This window comes from Dermacentor albipictus, unplaced genomic scaffold (assembly GCF_038994185.2).
Source record: "Dermacentor albipictus isolate Rhodes 1998 colony unplaced genomic scaffold, USDA_Dalb.pri_finalv2 scaffold_68, whole genome shotgun sequence".
NCBI lineage: Eukaryota > Metazoa > Arthropoda > Arachnida > Ixodida > Ixodidae > Dermacentor > Dermacentor albipictus.
The window spans coordinates 67,864-83,752 of NW_027225622.1; the positions used below are offsets into that span (position 1 = coordinate 67,864).

General features: G+C 44.4%; 1 protein-coding gene across 7 annotated transcripts in view; it reads left to right on the plus strand.

The window, feature by feature from the left end:
- LOC139053097 (uncharacterized) overlaps nt 1-14,802 on the plus strand; it is a 29,820-nt gene extending 15,018 nt beyond the window's left edge. For 4 of the 7 annotated variants that reach the window (XM_070530250.1, XM_070530251.1, XM_070530252.1 and 1 more), the window contains 6 exons: nt 868-1,102; nt 5,263-5,366; nt 6,971-7,108; nt 9,570-9,839; nt 14,537-14,660; nt 14,728-14,802. In XM_070530250.1, coding sequence (XP_070386351.1) covers nt 868-1,102; nt 5,263-5,366; nt 6,971-7,013 — 382 coding nt within the window. In that variant the 3' untranslated portion in view covers nt 7,014-7,108; nt 9,570-9,839; nt 14,537-14,660; nt 14,728-14,802. Of the gene's footprint in view, nt 1-867; nt 1,103-5,262; nt 5,367-6,970; nt 7,109-9,059; nt 9,091-9,569; nt 9,840-14,536; nt 14,661-14,727 lie in introns of those variants that run through there. The other 3 variants (XR_011510216.1, XM_070530254.1, XM_070530255.1) reach the window with 2 other exon arrangements.
- Nucleotides 14,803-15,889: the final 1,087 nt, after the last annotated feature.

A 15,889-nucleotide genomic window follows, 5' to 3' on the forward strand; every position in this document is an offset into this window, starting at 1 on the left:
TTTTAGCTTTAGCTGGAAGCAGCTCAGACTACCTTTATGGACAAAATAGCAGCAAAGAGGAATTTGCCTCATTTTTGGACATGGTGACAATATTCCATAGAGTTAATTTGAGTGCACTTCAGCAAAATTGATTGATTGATTCTGGAGTTTTACGTGCTAAAACCAGTTCTGATTATGAGGCACACCGTAGTGAAGGGCTGCGGATTAATTTTGACCACCTGGGGTTCTTTAACGTCAGCTAGATCCAGACAGAAAGGTTAAGTACATATAAGCTAAATAATTTCAGGTTTTGTGTATCTTATATCAATTAGAAATTTTTTGCACATATGCATACTTGAAACGAAAGAAGCATGTAAAATAAGGCAGTTAAAGTTGTAGGGTGAAAATTGCCCCTTGCATTAGTGTATGCAAAACCACGTATATATCAATGTTTATGCAGCACAGTTAAAGCATGCTGAAGCATAGAGTTTGGAAGCTGTGGGGCATAGAGAAAGCCACTTAGGTCTGGATGATGCAAGAATGTAGGTTATGTATACCCACAGTCTGCAAACCTGCCCTCTAGCCTGTGAATTGGTCCGTGATAGCAGGACTGGACTGTTTGGGACTGTTTGGGTTTTTGTAGGAAATGAAAATATGCACAGGTGCTGACTTGCAACTAAACTTTCAACCTTGGATTGAACACAATGCAGCAAAATCATGTGTTGATGCAGATAACACAAATGTGCTAAAAGATTAAGAAATATAACAGGCGTATGCCTCTACAAGTATTTCTATGATGTACCAATGTGCCCTGCGCTTTATTCTTCCATATGCAAGAAATATATGGGTACATAATCACATTTTATTCTCTGCATCTCTTTCTTTAAGACTTCGAGGGGTGCGAATGGATGGAAGGCTGAGCAACATACCCAGAGATGTAGTGCTGCTGATTACATCGTTCTTGCGCTCGAACACGGGGAATGACGCAGTCCTGGAGTGGAGTTTGAAGATAATGCAAGCAGAGACCAGTTTGGGTGACAAGGATGCTGCATCAGTCGGTCTTATACCCCTTGTGGTGTCCTACTTCAAAGATGACCTCAGCCAACTCGTACAAGTACATGAGGTAAGAGCCGGTGTTAACATGCATGCATTGTATACAAGTCACATGTGCACAAGGTTTAGTCAGTTCTTGGGGTGTAATGGTGGCAGTGAGCAATCGGTTAGTGGTCATTCTTTGATTTCTGCTGCATAAGTGAAAGATTATCTTTGCTTTTTTTTTACAGTTGTATGTGGCTGTACCTTGAATGTACAGCACAATGTGCAGCCTGTAGTTATGTTTTACAGTAGTTTTCAAATATACAACACTCGCAATAACAAATCTCGCCCTTTCCTCCACTCCCGCAAACTCGCCGCCAAACAAACAAATTACAGATTTCATCTAAAAACTTCGCTAGCTGCATTAAACACAGGAAAATCCCAGAAGACCTTAGAATTAAGGTTAGATGTGCCCTCAGCTTTTTTCCCTTCAGACTATTATTGAAGTGGAACGCTGTCGTAGAAAATGCGTAGCTCTCTTTAATTATATTCTCGAACACTGCCGGGAACAACTTATGATAATTACTAATCAGCTTGACAGCATAAATTTATCTGAACTGGAAAAAAGAGGACTTGAACAATTCGTAGAAACTGGGCAGGAAAACCTACTAGATAAATACCAACACAAAGGTATTGGAACCACAGATCCACCCAAGAAAACTGCTATGACTTCTGCGGCACATAGCTCCACCGATAGTGCTACGAGCGAGCATCCAGAGCACTGCAGCAATGTAGTAGACATATCACAGAGTTTAAATCCCGATGAAGTTGATCTCCTCAAACGTGGTCTGACATTTTGTCTCGCGAACAATGCAGTAAATGAATGTGAACTCCACATGGATGTAACAGTTTTCAAGGTGCATGCGCATCAAGAGATTCTTTTTCAATAGGCCAGACGTAGGAAAACAGGATAAAGACTCTTAGACCACCTAGCACGTGGACACCGGAAGTCGAACAGTGCCCTTACTTCGAGTTGTGCATAAAGCTAATATCAAAGGAAATTCTAGTGTCAACGCGGCGTTGCCGCTAGAGCAAAAGTCTGTCCCCCGCTCAACACCAAATTCTTGAAAGAACTTGCCGAAAGAATGGATGTTGTAATAAAACCTGCAGACAAAGGTGGCAGTATTGTAATCTGGCCTATAGAAAACTACAAAAATGAGGCCTTCAAACTGCGCAACCATGCCCATTACACAAAACTTGACTCTAATACCCCTGTTACACGGGCACTTTAACGGCCGTTAAGGAAAACGGCAGTTGGCCTTAACGACCGTTAGGCGGAGTTACATGGCAGCGCGAGCGCCGTTGGAAATCCAACGGCGATTGAAATCAACGGAGCTCGCCGGTCTCCGTTGCGCCGCCGCTCCCGTCCGCAAAATTTTTTTAGAGTTGGCGAGGTAAAAAGTTCAAGAGTCACGTGATCAATCGTTGAAACGGAAGTAAACCGACTGAGCATGGAAAGTGCCGTGTGAGCGCTGCCACCACCGTTCCGTTCCCACTGCCGTTACGGCGTTCAACTGCCGTTTGCGTTAACGGCCGTTGCAAGTGCCCGTGTAACAGGGGTATAACCCTACTTCGGTTTGCACCAACCTTGTGCAAAGTACAATAGTAGAGCTCCTGTCCCAGGAACTGATCACCCAGTCTGAATATAGCTTTATGATGCCCAAGAACAAAGAAGCAGGCCGCTTTTATCTTCTTCCTAAAATACATCAGGTTCCGCGTGGTGACAACTGCAAAGCGGGTACCGTGGGGATATTCGGTGGCGTCGAAACTCACACCGTCGTGCCGAGTAAGGGATTTGGTGAGAACCGTGGCACGTGCTGTGCGACGTGCGTGGTTGTATTCAGGGTACATGTTTCTGGGGATAGGATCGGCGTGAATCCAAGCTCGTATGGTGGAGGGGATCTGGTGCTTATGGCCGTGTTGATGGTGGTAGGTGATACCGTGTGAGGTGAGGATATGGCGACCCGTCGCTGTGAGAGTGAGTCTCTCCAGCTGAGAGCGACGTTGGGCCTCGATGAGCTCGTCCAGTGTGTTGTGGACGCCTAGTTGAAGGAGGAGGTCAGTGCTGGTGCAACCGGGGAGGCCGAGGGCTTGTTTATAGACACTGCGTAGGAGGATGTTGATCTTTGTTTGTTCAGCCTTGTACCAGTTTAGATACGCAGCAACGTAGGTGATGTGGCAAATTACGAATGACTGGATTAATCGGAGCAGATTCTCCTCTTTCATACCCCCACGGCGGTTGGAGACCCGCTTCTAAAGTCTCATGGTGTTGGCTGTATTCATCTTGATTTTGGCGAGGGCCATGCCATTCGCTCCGTTCGCCTCTATGAGCAAGCCGAGCACACGGATATTGGTGACGAGGGGTACGGGGCTGCCATCCGTGAGATGAAGTGCAATGTCTTCGTAATGGCGTTTAGCGGTGGAGTATTTTGGACGGCGGCCACGGAGAGTAGGCCTGTAGAGAAGGAGTTTGGACTTCGCAGGGAAGCAGCGAAGCCCCGTGCCTTGGATATAGGTCTCGACTGTTTCAATGGCGGATTGTAGTGCACAGGACCACCCAAAAATATTTCCTCGGTCCAGGCAACAGTCATCAGAAGTGTCAAACCAAAAGAAGGAAGGAATAAAAGCAAAAAGTGAAAAAAAGGTGATAAAACCTTTCCGTCTCTTTTCTTCCCCTCTTTTTTACATCACTCAGTACAATCTTGCTCATCTCCTGCCCTACCTAGCTGATTCGACACACCCGTTTGCCCTGAGATAATCAAGTTCTTTTTTTCCCCGAGTACAACAGAAGGAGCACTGACACAGTAATCGTTTTCATTGGAGATACAAAATGCTTCAAAAATTTCCCGGTTTTTCTGATTGCCATATTTGCGCAACACATGTGTTCGTTCAAAAAACGCTTTGCATGCTAGCTTGTGCGAGCAACGGCGAATGTGGTCGGCTAAATGACCAGCGTCACTTAGTGAAGTAGCATTCCTGCGTTGCTCTTGCAGGCGTTCATTCAGACAGCACCCAGTTTGGCCAATATACCGTAAAAACCGGAATATAGGTTGAACTTTTTTTCAAAAAACCATCGCGAAAAGTCGTCCCTCGACTTATATACCAGACATTGGCGGAAAAACTACGCAAGTCTTGCAACAATGGGCGGATGAAGTAAACATCCGCCATCGCCATCAGCAGCAGCGTGGCGTATATGGCAGCGTGGCGACGTTGTGGCACCGGCATTTTGCGTTTCCATTGTCGCAAAGTTATATTAATTAAAGGCTGCATTTTCATTTTGTTTCAAAATGAGCGGAAGCCGACGTCAATTCACCGTCGCCTTCAAGAAAAAGGCGATTGAGTACGCGAAAGCCCACGGCAACCTGGCGGCACAGTGCGAACTTGAAGTATCCGAAAAGAGCATTCGGTAGTGGCGGAGGCAAAAGCAACGTATTACAACTTGCAGCAACCAAAAGAAAACGTCATTTCGTGCCAGATCGCAGCGGACTGCAGAACTGGAAAGCAAGGTTGCGGAGTCCGTCCGAGAGCTGCGTGTAAGATCGCCGCCTGTAACTGCCGAATGCATCCGTTTGAAAGCGGTAGAGATCGCACGGGCCTATGGACTGGGCAGCGAGAAGCACTCATCATTTGACTTTGATCAAAGGCGTTGCTCTGATTCGGAGTAGCGCTTGCGCACTTCGTGCCCTTCTGTGTACTGTACAGCCGACGAATTTTTAACAGTATCGCGCGACCATCGACCCGCGTGTTTGTCAGCACCTTGTCATCACAGCACGGAGCGGCGAAATAGCGAAAGTAAGGGCATGTGTACACATGCGCGTATCTCGTTTGTTTCGTTGCTCAGCGCCGTTAATAAGGTGCTGACAAGCACGCGGGTCGATGGTCGCGCGATACCGCTAAAAACTTGGCCAGGTGCACATGCGAGCAGCATTTAAATAAATACTGTCACCATTGTGCAACCCCCTGAGTCGCATTTGTTTCACGGTAAGGGTGTCATGTCTTTCGGTACTTTTGCCATTGAAAAATATTTTTGTTTTTCATTTTGAGAATTCGTTAGTTGGGGGATCGACCTATATTCCGGTCCGACCTATAGTCCGGTTTTTACGGTAGCATTTCCCACAGGCGAAGGGAATACTATACACAACACCGATGTCACATTCAACGAGGGCTTTGGTGTGTTTTATTTTGCAGGCTGGCTTCTGGGATTCGTTTACAAGGCGACGCATTCGTCCCAGCTTTTCCGATGCTGAAGATACAACATGCACCCCGCACCTGTCGCCAACCTTCTTGAGGTGGTGAGAAACCTGGTGCCAATAGGGCACTACGACAGGGCGCTTTAGCGTGCGTGTGTCTTTTGTCAGCCTGCGCCTCCCACCAACCTTTACCTTGCGAATCTGGCTCTCTACCAGTGAGTCCACGATTTCTCCATGGAACCCAGCCTTCTCCAGACGCCTTAGCTGGGCATCGACGCTGTCACGGACTTGAAGTTCGCATGACTTCTCTAGAGCAGAGTGGATGCAGTTTTTTGCTATAGCTCTTTTTACGAGCTTGGAGTGGGCCAATTGATAATTAGGAATTTTTTTGGACCGTGGCTTGTACTGCCAGCACATGCGCGCTCCATGAAAAATAAGACGCACGTCGAGGTACTGGATGCAACCATCTTGCGGCAGTTCGTGCGTGAACTTCATTCTAAAGGCGTTACTCGCAAAAATATTGAGAATGTTGCTTATACTATTGCCTCTATCCTGAGCATCAGGATAGACGCAATACGTGTTCAATTGTGCGCTGGAACGATGTTTCATAATGCTAATCACAACCAACTAGCCCAGCTGTCCATACTTAGCCAAGTGAGTCCGCTGGATACGATGAAAATACATGTGTACCATCTAGCGAAACACATCCCCAAAATTATGACCTATAATGCTTCAATTAGCTCAAAAATAAAACATTTTGTGTGTCTGCTCTAAAGTACTCTAAAATTCAGTTTTGTGTACCAAAGATTTCTCCAAACTAGTTTTTCAGTGGAAACCCTGGTAATCTTCATGCAACCACTTATGTTAAATCAAGGAGTGAATGAGACAAGTATATGTAGTTTGAGGATTTGCCTCACACAATGGAACCTTTATAGTTATGATAGAATGTGGTTTCTCGTTTAGTTTCTTGGCCCTGATGTCGCCGGTACACTGCTGAAGCACTCAATTGCCATAAACGTTCATCAAAGGAAACGTGAAATGTCTTCAAACTAACAGGATATTGTTACACGAATAGAAGGCGTCAAAGAGACTTTGGTTGCAGCTTGGGACAGTGAGCAAACGAAATCAATGCGGCGCAGGTGTTTCAGGGGATGTCAGGTTCAGACGTGAGCTGCATTTGAACACCGTTCGCACGGTTGAAAAGTGCAGAGGGGACAGACAAGAAGTCCTGTCCAAGGATCACATCATGAGGACACTGCTTAAGAGCGACAAATGAAACAGTATCTTCATGAACACTGTTGTTGACAGTAGTGGTGCACATTCTACCATAGGCGTACTTTCATCTGTGGCTCGTGTGGTGCACTGTACAACAGGCATGAGTGCTTTTCTCAACTGACTGTTACGGTTATCGTTCTTGGCCGGTAGCTGAGTGGCAGTGTTGATGAGGGCAGATAACTGGGAACTTGGAGAGATTTTAAATGTTCTGAGCCCTTCTGGCTGAACAGTGGTATTCCTTTTTTTATTTGCACACCCCCACTTCGAGATTGATTAATTTCTGATCTGCCTGTAATATGATACAGCCAGATTTTACTGAAATAGCCTGGTTCAGGTCAACTCCTTCCTTATTAACCACTGGAGAATAAATCAATGATACTGCTCAACGTGTATTAACATAAAAATGTTTCTCACTGTCTGCTTTCTTCCAGGTCAGTCCATCTTTCAATGCACCTGCCATCTGTTTGTGGATAGGGAGCTCATAATACCAAACATCGGCTTCAATCTGGCTATTGAGTACCTGTTTGGTGTCCACTACTGCTTGAACATCTACTATGATTTCTTCAAAGGTAATTTCTTGATACATTTGGAGAAAAAATGTTTCAGTAACAAAGCAACTCTCTTGAAGACACCACACAACCTTAGTCTAGAAAAGAACTAAAGACATTATCATTCAACAAGGCGAAACACTTTAGGAGTGGTATAAACTGATACACATAAATTAAAGCTGAGCCTATTGAAAAAAAAAAAAGAAATGTGCATCTGCTTTGGATTGTATGGTAGTCAAAATTAGCAGAGTTCAGTGCAATTAGTGAAAAGTGAATTTTAAGCACTCCAAGTATTTGTAATCGGGTATAAAACTGGCTGTTGGTGTTGGTAATATGTTTATTACGAGTATTTCTACTACTGTAGCATGTCCTTACAGGCTAACTTTCACGACTTAAAAATAAGACACAAAATTTTCATTTTTTTTGTATTTAGAGTTCTTCCTCTCTTAACTGCAATATCGCCTGTACATTGCAACTGCGCCATTACATATCCCGCATAAAACCATGTACAGTCAACGACCGATTTTTCAGACCCTCTAGGGAACGTAAAAATGTCCCAAAATTCAGGCATTCCGAAAAAATGAATGCATGCAAAAAAACTCACCTTTTTTCTCTTTTTCTTGGATCTAGAGGGTAAAGGGCGAAGTACCAGACTTCCGAAACCCTGCCAAAGCATCAGTGAAGTGGCTATAAAAAGATGCGTTCAAAAACTCTGTATGCAGCCGACTGCCGGTTTATTATGTACATGTGCATCGTCGGGCAGCCGGTGTTATTGCTGCAGTGGCTTGAAGAACTTGTTGATTGTTGTTTCGACGGCGTTCCGGTTGCATGTGATCATATTTGCCTCGATCTGAGCAAGGGTCACGTCAGCACTGTACAGCGTTGAAATAGTCAACAGTGCTCGCTTCAACTCGGTGCTTGTAGGCGGCGCAAGCATTGGCTCCTCATTTTCAACATCGGAGTCTTCTGAAGCCCCCACAACCTGACGGACTATTTCCTTGTCAGTCAGTTCTGCGCAGAAGTCGAGCTCGTTGGCGTCAACAAACTGTTCAAAAGTTATTTCCGTGGGTATGGAAACCCGACGAAGACGAAGTGGGGGCCATCGAAGGCAAGCGAAATCCTCAAGTTGCAAACAGTGGAGTTCGCTGACGAGCGTCGAAGCACCTAGGCCTAGTGTCGCAGAGCACACTTGACACGATTGCACAACCACACACCACGCTAGCCAAAACGTGGCCTGCGCAAACAAACGAAATGGTGCCGCTCCGGAAACTCGCCAAAGGCGGAAGTGCGGCAATGAACATAGCCAGCGTGGCCAGACCAAATCGGTGTGTGACGGCTAGATTTGGCTAGTTGTGGTTCAAAGCGGTGCTATGCTTCGGCTGCAAGTCGACTTCCTTCGCAAGGGCGCTGCGTGAGGAGCCAAAGGACCTTCCGTCGCGTCAAAAAGTCCAGAAAACTGGACAACGGGGGGTTCGAGTGTCCGAAATTTCAGATGTCGTTATGCATTGGTTCTATGGGGTTCGAGGCGGTGCCGCGAAGACGTCCGAAATATCAGGCATGTCTGAAAATTGGGGCTTCCGAAAATTCAGTCGTTGATTGTATCTGCCGCCTGCACATACTTCTTTGTACCCGAAATCCTTCGTTCAGACGGCCGCTGATCAAACTGTACCATTTCGGGGCCACTATAGAAGAAATTTTTCTTTATCGAGCAGAAGCCTGCTCGTCATGTAATACTCTGACAGAGATGTTTGAGGAATTGATAAATTATTTGAACACAGCAGGTAGTGGGTATTCCACAGAGCTAACATGGAACACAGCTATGTATCGCGATAGATAAACTTTATTAGCTTGTTTAATTGCCTTGCTTTTTATAACATGTGCTATTAGCACTAAAAGAAGGGTGAATATAGATGACCTACTTTCTGTAAAATGTGTGCTACAGTTGGCAGTTCTCAACTTTTTTTTTTTTCAGTAAAAGTTCCTTCTAGCCGAGACTGGCCAAGGTAAGCCTGCATGGCATTACCTTGTCTCTTATGCCCTGCCATATTTACAGCTTAAACTCAAAAAGCAGGTAATGATGGTCTTAAGGAAGCATGTGAGGCTAGGCAGTATACTTTGCAAGTTGTATCTGCAAGTTACAGTGACATGTATTGGTGTGCTTCATCTCCCTTGCACTTGTACAGATAGAATTGCCTGTCAACAAAATTACTCAAGAAAATGAACACAAGGCAGATTTATTGGACTAGTGTCCTCGGGTTTTATTTTCATTATACTGATTTTGACGTCTCCATCAGGAAGACATGCGATCTTTCATTTCTGCATTGTTTACATTGAAACTATTACTTCTTCTTTGCTGAGATTTGGCAGTTTCAAGCTAGAAGTTATCATATTATCACTTCTTGTGATAATATGATGCTATGAATGAGGCAGTCAGCGGCAAAACCGGCCGGTGTCACTAAGACGTTACTTCGTTTCTTGGCAGATTTCACAGGCTGGACGCGGCGGCATCTCCCGGATCTTATCATCCCTGTCGTCGGTCGCTGGCATCACGGACGCTCTGCGGCGCATGCGGCCTCTGCATTTCACGGTCCTATCCGTGTACGGCTCCGCAGCATCCCCTGGTGCAAGACAGCTCAACCCGGTCCGCCTGGTGTCAGTTGCAGCGTACATAAGGCCTGCCTCCCCGGTGCTTCCCTGCAGTCAGCGGCAAAACCGACCGGTGTCACTAAGAGGTTACTTCGTTTCTTGGCAGGTAGGTTTCTTAAACTGCCTTTAGTACGTACACATTTGGCTGTTTTGCCGCTGACTGCACCACATTGCCTTCTGTGTGTTCTGCAATGTCTTCTGTGTGTTCGGTATGCGACAAGCCGGTAGAGGGCAAGTTTCCTGTATGTTCCGGTTGCAAAGCAAGTTTCCATTTAGGGAAACACTGTTCCGGGATAACAGACAGTGTTTACACCAAAATGTCCACTGTTAAATGTGAAACATGGACGTGTCAGACATGTAGCTCTGGTGCTGGTTCCAGTAATAGAGATGGCTCACTCGCCCCCCACTTTTTGTCTATTAATACCAAACTTGACCAATTAACCAGCACTGTTCAGACGCTCATGGTAAAGGTTCAGGAACTGCTCTCTTACAAGGCAACTTGTGAAAATATGGCTGATACGGTGACCGGCATTCAAGCCTCTATCGCTTTCCTTTCTGAAAAGTATGATTCTATGCTCTCCACTGTGACTACTTATCAAACCGAAGTGTCTCAGCTACGGGCTCAAGTGGAGTCACTTTCCGGTACAGTCGCCCGTCAGGCTGAAATCCTAGACCAAACAACGATGCAATTAAACGAACTTGATCAATATGGCACACATTGCAATTTCGAAATCCATGGCCTCCCTTTGAAGCCTGGTGAAGACTTGAAGTCCTTCATGTGCGACTTAGCTGGACAACTGCGCCTAAGTAACTTCCAGGAAGATGAAATTTGCAGGATACACCGTTTACCGACTGGGAATAAATCTAGCTCTAGCCCTCCTATCCTTGTGCAAGTACAGAACGCTTCAGTAAAAGAAAAATGGTTTCGTGCTCGGATCTTGCTCAGCCGGAGAAGTTTCCTCGTCTGTTCTTCAACGAAAACTTGGCGTGGTTGAACCGGGAGCTTTCCCGGTTGGCCTGCTCCAAAGGAAAGGAAAATGGATATAAGTTCGTGTGGACGAGGAACGGAAAAGTTCTAGCAAGAAAATCTGAGGGAGCACCTTTCATTCGAGTTGAGAAATTCTCGGATTTGGATAGGATTGCCTAGACATGGCTGGCATAGAGAGTATGAAATGCACTGATTTTGCGGATGTAAATAGTTTTTTTTCTGATGCCTCCACCAGCAGTTTCAAAGTTGCGCATGTAAACATTCGCAGCCTTCGGAAACACTGGAATCAGTTTTATGCCATCATTTCATCATCTCGCCTAACGTTCGATGCTTTTGTACTTACTGAAATTAATATTCCTGCCGAGAGCATTCCACAGTATTCATTGCCGGGTTTCCAAGGCTTCTCATACACGCATCCAAGCAGAAAAGGAGGAGGCATTGCAGTTTTTATAAGTAACAGATGGGCAGCTTCACAGTTTACGTTTTCCTTTTCCCAAGCTGAAGTGATATCGCTGCGCTTAAGCACACCTGTTTTTTCGGTGATTCTGTTATCGGTGTACCGACCTCCCAGTTTTAATGCGCGGCTTTTCTTATCCGAACTCGATTCCACATTGTCAACCTTATCGCTCGAGGAACACGTGTGTATCACAGGTGATATCAATATTGACCTTTTGCGTCCTACTGTAGGCTTGGTCGCAGATTACCTCGATAGCCTTTCCAAATGGGGCTTGGAATGCGTCATTTATGAAGCGACTCGTGAGGAATTTCTGGCTGGTAAGCTCACTGTGTCCTGCATTGATCACGTTATCGTTCGTGCTCAAAATCTAGCCATAAAATCCGCTATTGTAGAAATTAAGCTTGCTGACCACTATTTCGTTTGCGCCTCAATGAGTTATCCAGATACTGCGACAGCACCCACATATTCTAAAAAACTAATTTCAGTGCTTGATCCGAAAATATTTGATAATCTGGTGGCTCAATATGACTGGCAATCTTTTTTAGCAATAGTCTCTCCTGCTGCCATATATGTATGATAAACTCGTGGAAGTGTTCAAAAACTTAAAAGATAGTGCTACCCGAACAATACATATCAAACAACGTAACGTGGATAACAAGTGGATGTCGTCTGTCATACTCGCAGCAATAAAAGACAAAGACTTACTGTGGGCCCAATGCAAGCGTGCCCCGAATTGTGCAGACTTACGGGCCCACTTTAAGCTGCTCAGAAACAAAGTTACTGCCATGATCCGTTCCGCAAAGCGAATACATTTTCGAGAGAAATTTAAAGCCGCTAGTTACAGCAGTAAGAAAACATGGTCGTTAATTAACAGCTTTAGAGGCACTAATACGCGAGCTGATATAATGAATTATTTTCCTTCCAATTTATCCAGCGGCAGACAGAATATTTCTGATGAGTTTAATAATCACTTCTTTCGTGTAATGAGAAACGCAAACCTGCAGGTAGATTCTTGTACTTTGCGTCACAGCATTAGTGAATCGGCATATCTGCCTTCAATTTCTCAGGAAGAGCTAAGACCGATTATATTCAATTTAAGATGTAATAAATCTCCTGGAATTGACGGCATTTCCATTAATGAGTTGCGCAGAACATATGCACACATCCAAGAAGTTTTGCTAACACTACTTAATCGCATAATTTCAAGTGGTGAAATTCCTGTAAAACTGAAAACAGCGAAGGTTATACCTCTTTATAAAAGCGGTGCACGTAATAAAATTGAAAACTATCGCCCCATTTCAATTCTGCCTTCTATTGCTCAAATACTTGAAAAACACTTATTGTTAACAATGACAAGCTTTCTGGACGCCCACAGCATTTTGTCGCCTAGTCAGTATGGTTTCCGACCCGGCAAAAGCACTCAAACCCTTCTGGAAGATTTATCCGATCAGTTAAATATAGCTTTCGATAATAACAAAGTTGCTTGTGCGCTCCTTCTTGATTGTAGCAAGGCTTTTGACAGTGTTCATCATGGTCTGCTGTTAAATAAGCTTTTCTTGTTAGGATTTCGGGGTGCTTTCTGGTCGTTGTTAGCAAATTTCCTTCGGGGTAGGCGTCAGGTCGTCTCAGTTGGGGAAGTTCATAGTGCATTCTCGATTATTAATGCTGGAGTTCCGTAGGGATCTATACTCAGCCCATTATTATTTAATATTTTTGTAAATGACCTCTCTAGCATGATACCCGTTTCTCTTTATTAACACGCCGATGATACGATGATCGTAACTACCGCCCACAGCTACTATGATGCGATTGCTTCTCTACAGTCTGCTGCCACAGAAGCTATGGATTGGTTTCAAAACAACCTAATTACTATAAATGTATCTAAGACGCCATTAATCTGCTTCCATAATCCTTTAAGGAGGGTAGCCCTTGACTATCCTCTTGTTTTGCATTCTTCAGATTGTTCAGCTTGTTCTTGTAGACCTTTAAAGTACTCTCACCTGTTGTAAAATATCTTGGTTTATATCTTGATAGCGACCTTTCTTGGAACAGTCACCTTGCTTACGTTTGTAAAAGGTAAGTCTTTTTTTGGCGCTTCGCGCCGTGTCCTGTCTACTGTACAATATAAGATACTACATGCCCTTATCAGTAAGGAAAACTATAACACATGCTTTAGGCTACAGTCTACTCCGGTATGGAATAACAATTTACGGGAACTGTGCTGTCCGCTGGCACAACAGAATAAATGCGATACTGCACTCCCTCTTAAAAAACATATCTTATGATCTGAACCTGAATGCTGACACAGACCGTTTCAAAGTACTTTCGATGCCGAATTTCAATTATCTTTTAATGCAAACGGTTGTTTTGAAACACTTCTGGTGCAGTCAATTTCTAGTTCCATACACAGCTTCCCGATGCTTAAGGCCTAGGGACCCCTTTTGGAGGCCACATTGTTCCACAAGGTCGGCACTAGAGCTCGGGCCCATTATGTGCCCACCTACTTCAATAAATTACCGCACAGCACATTTTGTGCAAAAACGAAATATAAGTTAAAGAGACTGCTAAGGCGTGTCTGTTCGTAAAGGCGTACTTGTTCCATTTATTTACCGTTACTGCTTGTGTTTTGTGCATGTGGTTGTGCCATTCCTTTGCACCATGACGGTCAGTCTGGTATATAGTTATGCATCATCTCACGGTAATTTTTGTTCACACGCATTGCTGTACTTCTGTGTTTCATTATGCACAATGAAATTTCTTTTCACAGACACTGTATAAATTCTAATAACCTTTTTTGGTGTTCTATACTTGAGTTCGCTGCATATAACAGGTATGTCAATGTACCGTGTATGGTTTTGCTGCCTGCCAGGCACTGCCGCTCAAGCCTTCAAAGGCTTTGGCAGGCCTGTATGAATGTACTGATTTGATTATTGGCAATAAAAGTATTATTATTATTATTATTATTATTATTATTATTATTATTATTATTATTATTATTATTATTATTATTATTGTATATATAAGAACAAAGGTTTCAGTTGGTCCATCACTGATTATGCCTGTTATGAATGCAGGAACAGATATACATATACAAGCTGTTCATTACCTGGATACTGCCATGGCTGCACATATTTCCATTGCAGCGTGGAATAGCCTAGCATGAGTGCCCAGATTTGGATAGATGATTGTCTGTAGCTGCAGAGATCTGTGTGTATCTACTGGTAGGGGCTGAAATTACGTGCCAAGCTTAGTATAGGATGCAGCGCCAACCTGTAAATTTATTATAGTTACCGCAATGGTTTTTTGCATAGCTGTTTTTAATTGCATTTGTCGCCTGCCTATCTCTTATTCATTCCAGATACCTCGTCGGCATATCAGAAGAGGAGAGCACATGCCAGCAAGTTAAAAGGAGCAAAGGTGCCCGTTCGAAAGCTCCGGCGGCGTGCGCAAAGATTGCGTCATTCAAGAAGAAATGGAGCTCTGTGAGTCTGTTATTATTGCTTGGTTGACGTCAGGTATTGACTTGCATTTCCTGCTTTTCATTTTCAGCTCCTCTGATGGCCAAAGACAGGCTCATGTTCTGGCTGACGTTAATGTTCTTTGAATACACAATTGAAAATTGACCTTCTTGTGTTTGTGCTTTTTCCAAAGGCTATCCTGAGTATTCATGTAACCTTTCTGGAGTATCAATTATTACTGCATGAAAGACATTCGGTGGTGTTAGAAAAGGAGAAAGCTCACCCACAAAAGTTCAGCTCCTAATTCCCATACAAGAACCAAAAGGTCGTTTTGTTCATTATTCTGGCTCACATCTTTATTTCCTAATGGACTCGACTGTACGAGTTCCACTTTAAATAGACTACGTAACAGCTGGCTACAACAATGGCAAATGCTGCACAAGACAGAAGGAAAGGAGTGACACGCGAGCACCTGTAGCAATCGCTGGTGTTGAGATTCCTTTTCTTCCGTCTACTTATGTTGCATTATTTTATGATAGTATTTACATTATTCATGAAACCTGCGCAACAGCACAGCAACCGTACGAACTCATTACGGTGTCCATACAGCCACCATTTCTCACAGGTGAGATCCCTCGTGTGCCAGTTGCAGTTCCGACCCTGAACTTGCATGTTACAGTTACATACCGTAAAAACCGGACTATAGGTTGGATCGGAATATAGGTCAATCCCCCAACTAACGAATTCTCAAAATGAAAAAAAAAATTTTTCAATGGCAAAAGTACCGAAAGACATGACACCCTTACCTTGAAACAAATGCGACTCAGGGGGTTGCACAATGGTGACAGTATTTATTTAAATGCGGCTCGCATGTGCACCTGGCCACGTTTTTAGTGGTATCGGGCGACCATCGACACGCATGCTTGTCAACACCTTATTAACGGCGCTGAGCAGCGAAACAAATGAGATACGTGCATGTGTACACATGCCCTTACTTTCGCTATTTCGCCGCTCCGTGCCGTGATGATAAGGTGCTGACAAACACGCGGGTCGATGGTCGCGTGATACTGTTAAAAATTCGTCGGGTGTACAGTACACAGAAGGGCACAAAGTGCGCAAGCGCTACTCCGAATCAGAGCAACGCCTTTGATCAGAGTCGGATAACGAGTGCTTCTCGCTGCCCAGTCCACAGGCGCGTGCGATCTCTACCGCTTCCAAACGGATGCATTCGGCAGTCACAGGCAGCGATCTTA